Genomic DNA, 6,413 nt, shown 5'->3' on the forward strand with positions numbered 1-6,413 from the left:
CATGATGTGGATTATCATCTTCTGAGCTCCAACAGCTTGCATGCCTGTCTGGTCTGCTGATCTAGTTTTGCCTTTAAAATTTGTTTCTGTATGATATTTAAGATTTTGCAAAGCAGCTTTACAAGGCTCGTATTCTTGAGATATTTTAGGATTGCACCAAGCTCAAATCAAGCAGCAGTGGTTATGCTTGGTGTTCAAATAATCTCACCCCTAAACCATGACTGATCTACTTCACATGCCATCCCATAAGTGAAATTTTCACCTTTTTTTCTGTAAGTTTTGTTTTCTTATCCTCTTGCTCAAAAGAAAACTTGAGCAGGCCATTCTGAGTTTTAGGTCTTAGTACTGAAAGATCAGGAAGTAACATGGAAAGTCACCTTACAAGTGGCAAAAGCAGGTGGTCCGTCATGGTACCTTTCCACTAGAAATTCTTTGACAATCTTAGAAAGCTCATCCCAAGGGAGACTGAGACTACAGGTTTCTTGTTTATGAACTGAGCCATAATATGGAAACTCTTGTTAGCATGGATAGTTAAACTGAAACACAAGAAAAACACAACTTCACAGGGCTTGGGATCCATTCTCGGAATCCAGAACTCTCTCTCTCTCTCTCTCTCTCTCTCATAGTTAGGTAGGGTTTTCGATTATCATTTTCCGTAGGACTTTTCTTGCAGGTTTCTTATAGGGAAGTGTAGTTCAGAGAAGAGGGTTTTGATAGATTCTGCTTTCAGCGCAGCACGTCGTTTCCTTTTGAGATTGGGGTTGGTTTGTGTTGGGGAGGAGTTCAGCGACGGGGAATTCTGTTTTGCTGTGTTCGCTTTGGCTCTTGAAGCTGAAGGATGAACGATAAGGGCCAGATGATGAATCGAACCTATGGTGGGTGGCACGGCGGAGGTAGCAGTGGGACAAGCGTGGCTGGTGGGTGTCTACAGTCTGGCCATGCAGGCTGGAAGTCGAAGAAGATGGATATGCGGCGGAAGGGGAGCAAGGGTGCTCCAGCAGCACAACAACAGGGTGTTGTCGGTTACAACCCACCGAGGCTTCAGTAATTGCAGACTCAGAACAGGCTGAAAGCACGGCGATTCTACCCAAAGTGGAAGTTCCACAGGTTTGCGTCCTATGCACCACAGAATATGACATCTTTTATCATCCGTGCGAAGAAGTCCGGGGGAATTGCCTCTCTGGTCTCTCCCTGCCCGGTGACTCCCGCTATCTTGACAACCACAGGTTTGGCTGAACTCCTCACTCGACTTAAACCCTTGCTCGAGCAGAGATCATTGGGTTTTTGAGACCCTCCCTCATTTGAGGGAAAGAGGGTTTCAGAAACCTTGTTTTCTCTGATTTAGAGAGAGAGAGAGAGAGAGAGAGGGTTTCGCTTGATGCAAAGGACTCCATCATTCAGACAATGCAGAAAAAAACTGATGAAAGGAATGAGCTGCAGTAGTGAAGGGCTTGTTTTTCCTCCTTTGAAGGCGATGGCATTCGCTACTTTTGGGGCAGGCACCTCGCCCACCTGCTATTGCAGAGATGATGAGATGAACAGGTCCCTGCTATTCTAGGGAACATGGCGAATGGCAACCAGACGACCTCAATGGTGACTGGGAGCAATGAAGAGCAAGCAGTCCATGGCGATGGCGAGCAGGGGCGATCGTTGCTGATAAAACACGTCAATGGAAAGTGAAGAACGCTTACTGAGCAAAGGCCTTAGCAGCAGAAAAATGACAAATCAATGAGGAAAAGTAAAACGATAAATATTGGTTTCTCGTGCTAACGAGCGGAGTTGGATAAGCGATCTTAAACAAACTTGAACTTGGCTCGATAACAAAAGCTGAACGATCAACTAAAGCCCGGCTCGTTGAGTAGAAAAGCTAGCTCGAACTCGAGTTCGAGCCGAGCTTTAACAAGCCAAGTTCAAGTTGGTTGGCCCATTGTTCACCCTTGTTTGGAAGGATATAGAACCTTGAATTATTGTTACATGAATCTGCCTCAAATTTTTGATAGATTCATGGGATGCTTAGTTTGACCAACATATGCATGTTGATACATCCCCCTTTCTAGAAGCAACTGATCATGTATCAAAACCATTCCAAGACGTGCTTAAGAAAGAAAACGCAACTAGAAAATTCTACCAGGCATAACTCCCAGCTTAATTCCCCATTTAATTATTTTCAAGAAATTGTAGCTTCCTTTAGGTCAACAAGATGTATAATCTCGAATTAATACAAAACAAAGTGATGCATAGACTCAAAGAAATTAGATGCACCACAAATGATAAATATCAAACATTTGAGCATGATTAGAAAGTGGAAGTATCAAGATGAATCTTGCATGCAAGGGTCGAACCGGAGTTGAAATACAATTTTACATATTTTTTTGTAGTGGTTATTTTAAAAAATTTAAAATTTACATATAAAATTTTGATTTTTTTTATATTTTCTAAACAAGAACACGTAATAGAGAGTATTTTGATCAACACGTCAGATGGCCATTGCATTCATTGTTGTAGGGCATATCTTTCATATCGAAGTAAAACAGTCCGAGATCCAAGATCCACAATAAGCAAAACAAAGGGGACGAAGGGGAAAACAAAGGGGACGAAGGGGATTAGTTCGGTGGTCCCTCTGTACCCACTCTTTGCAGAAAGCGTGTTCCAACTCCATATATGGTTCAACGGGCCCAGAGGTGCCGTGTTTGACTACAATTCCCTTTTTCTTTGTTCATTCATACCGACAAAACCTTTCACGCAACTCCGAGAGTTGTCCCGTGAGCAACAAAAAAAACAGTGGTGAACCGCCCTTCCCAATTCAAACAACCCTCTTTCGGTATTCAATTCGGATCGGTGTACCGAATCAGTCACAAACACTATGAAACAGAGTCTATCAAGTACAGAACTCCTTCGCCAATGGTACTTATTCCACGTAGCTCAGAATGTCCTTTTATTATCTAGACAAGTCCAAGAAACCATCCCCTGCTCTAAATTGAACAGACCCATTGAACGAGGTAGATCTCTCTATTGGCCTCTATAATATGCAATCTCTCTCTCTCTATCTTTCTATATATATATATATATATATATATATATATATATATATATATATCAAAACATATAATCACAAGAAGCAAACACAGAATCTCAAATTGTCTCTAATTACTCAACTGAAGATGAAAAGTGAAAACAGACTCCTCTTGTATACTCAAAACGTGAAAAATGTACACTTTGTTCATGTTCTTTACGCAAGACAAAAAGATAATAAGAAAAATGGAAAAGGACAGTAGTGTCATAATGTGAGGAGGTTAGCAGGCAGCAGGGCCGGAGCCACGCCGTACCAAGAATCCGATCCGAGACTCGACCCACTCGAGCTCACCGCTGAGCCATCACGGGCCAACGACTGGGCGACGTTGTCAGAGATGCAGCCATCGATGTCCACCCTGACCAAGCTGGTGCTGACGACCTCTGAGCCGGGAAACATGCCGTCATTTCAAGCGAGCTTGAGCTTGGAGCCCAACCGCTCAACCACCTCCTTCCGGAACGGCACCTGCCTGCTGAGCCAGTTGTAGCTGAGGTCGAGGTCGTGAATCAAGGGAAGCCCACCGAGTCCAGATGGTATGGCCCCGGTGAGCCCATTGTGGTTTAGGGGCAGGTAGGTCAGGTTGCGCAGGCGAGCCATGGAAGCCGGGATAGTGCTGACGAGCCAAGTGTAGGCCAAGTCGAGGCTGACCAACCCCGCCATATGAGTCCAAGCCCTTTAGCTCCCGCAGTGATGCTGGAGTCTCAATAGATATGTTGTTGAAGCTCAAATCGAGCTTAGTCACCTTCGAGAGTTGGCTGAGCTCCAATGGAGTCAAAAGAAATTGAATGGAGGGGCACCTGTTTAAACAAACTCAAATCTGGTGGATATATATATATATATATATATATATATATATATATATATAAAGCAATAAATATTTAAGATTTCACACCAGCCACAATGTGGCCACGCTACTGGTTCTGGCTGATGTCAAGGATGATGAGCTAGGTGTTCTTTTAAAATTTTCAAACTTAAAACCTAAGTCACCCGGACTCTTTTATTTTACTGCCGCACCTGAGTCACATCGATTCGGGTGCGCACCGGACATGGGCATGGCTCCAACTCATACCCGAGCCCAGTTAGAATGCCATATTACTAAATGACTTATATAATATATGTTGTTGTGATATTTTAGTATGCAATACAATTATTCTGTTGTTGTGATAACTTAATTATAATAATAATATATGCATGCTTATTCTGTTGTATATATGATAAATTAATAAAAATAATAATAATAAAATACCCTTACCACACCGCCGCACTTAAATTTTTTATAATGTGCCGCTCCAGCACCCATACCCGCATCGGCAACCACACCCGCACCCCACACTCAGGTGATAGAGCTTAAAACCAAAGAAACAAATTAGGTCAAATGGGGAGTTGGTAAGAGAACTTAAAAGAGTCATGCTCGAGGTGTGGCTTGGTCTATCGAATTGAGTTCAAGCTGACCTTGTATTGCTAAAAACGAGCTCGAGCCAAGCTGAACGAGCTTAATTTTGACTCGGTTCCTATATATCCCTACAAGTGGGTCAAGTGTGTGCTGAAGTGGTGTGAGTTTCCTGTAGGTATAGTATCAACACCCTCAAATAACATTCCTTGCGCTTCATCTATATCTAACACCCTGCGAAAATAAGCAGTGCGCACTTCAAGAATCTGTCTACTCTGTACATATTTAGTGCCATCATACTCTATACTTATAATCTTTCGTTTAGCTTGCCAAGACTTAGCCATCTCATGAAAAAAGGAGGTGTTCTTATTGCCTTCCGCAAGCCAACGAATACGCGATCTTTGTTTCCACATTACCACTTCCATGAGAAGGGCCTGAGATAGTTGCTTCCTCACTCCGTGTTCCTCATCAATCGCACCTTCCACCCCTTGTTCCATATGCTCCCTGCTTTCCTCTAGCTGGCTTTGAAGGGTGGTGATGTTGTCACTAAGATTACCAAAAGAATGTCTGTTCCAATGTAGAAGAGCCTTATGCAGGCGATTAAGCTTAAGAAAGAGGCGCATCATTGGGCAGCCCCGAGCCTCACCTCTCCAAGCTTCAAGCATCACTACCTTACCTTCCCTGTCCGTCAACCAAGACTTAAAGAATCTAAACGGCTTCGGACCCCATGTATCATCATTAATGTCCTTGGACTGATATAGAAGCACACTATGATCGGATGTGGCTGACGTCTGGACCTTAAGCATGCCTTCTCCACCAAAACCAGTTTTCATTGTTAACCATGCACCAATCCAGCTTACACTGCTCTAAGTCTTGCCTTTGTCTATGGTTCGACCACGTAAACCTCTTGTTACTATCTTCAACCTCCTTTAACCTGCAAGCATAAACAAAGCAACTGAAAGATAAGCAGGAAGCAATTAACGGAGTAGAACCCGATTTATTTTGGCTGTTGAGCATGGCATTGAAATCGCCAATTAACATAACCGGTCCTTTGACTCTAGAAACAAGGGCCTCTAGTTTGTAAAGGCTTTGCAGCCTTTCCCCAAACCTAGGAGGTACACACCAAAAACTACAAAGACTTTGTCATTTGCCAGTCTACGAAAAGAAACACCAACCCAATTATGGTCAACAACCAGAGAAGTATGTTCCATTTCCTCCTCTTTCCAGACACATAATATTCTCACCACACCGTCAGTACCTTCAACGTTAGTCACAAATCTATAGTTGTGGTATCTTTCCATGATTATCTTCATCCTATGATTGGTAATCATCGAATGAAGAACAAACCCAACAAAAGGATTAAACTTATTGAGAATCAAACTTAATTCTTGCTGTGCAGGCCTCTTTGCAAGGCCTCTAAAATGTTGATAGCCTCTACCAGTGCTCCCTCAATTCCGAGAGCCCTGCCACTAGCATTCTCTTCATTATATTCCACATTTGGAAGGTTTATAAGTGCCTGATTTATATTGTCAGCCACCTTTTTTTGCTTCTTGGACCCATTATATTGGTGAACAATTGCATCTTCCAAACTAATCACAGTGGCTGGTGGGTGACCTTTCTTGCCCTTGATGGCAAACCTGGTTGATTTTCTCGTCCCCCTCTGCCTAGCATCAACTACTTCAATGTGGCTGCTCACAAGGTCAGAACCCTGATCAGTGCCCTCCTTCATATTCAAACTATCATCCTTCTCCTTGCCAAAGTAAGAATCCTTAGCCCCAGCTCCGAACATGAATTTGATTGGAGGTACATGATCATCCAAGCTGTTAGTGGCGGTCTGTTGTAGACAAAGGAAAGGGTTGGGAATCCCTTCATCAGTGTTTTCAGTCTTTCCTTCCTCTGGCATGCTCTGTGAAGAGTCCATCCCCCCTGTTGTCCCTCCTTTATTAAAGTTTT

General features: G+C 43.1%; 1 protein-coding gene across 1 annotated transcript; it reads right to left on the reverse strand.

Moving 5' to 3' along the window:
* Positions 1-4,591: 4,591 nt before the first annotated feature.
* LOC116263684 (uncharacterized) lies at positions 4,592-5,293 on the reverse strand. The gene has a single exon (XM_031643417.1). The coding sequence runs from the start codon at positions 5,291-5,293 to the stop codon at positions 4,592-4,594; it is 702 nt and encodes a 233-aa protein (XP_031499277.1).
* Positions 5,294-6,413: the final 1,120 nt, after the last annotated feature.

Source organism: Nymphaea colorata, chromosome 11, assembly GCF_008831285.2.
Source record: "Nymphaea colorata isolate Beijing-Zhang1983 chromosome 11, ASM883128v2, whole genome shotgun sequence".
Taxonomy (NCBI): domain Eukaryota; kingdom Viridiplantae; phylum Streptophyta; class Magnoliopsida; order Nymphaeales; family Nymphaeaceae; genus Nymphaea; species Nymphaea colorata.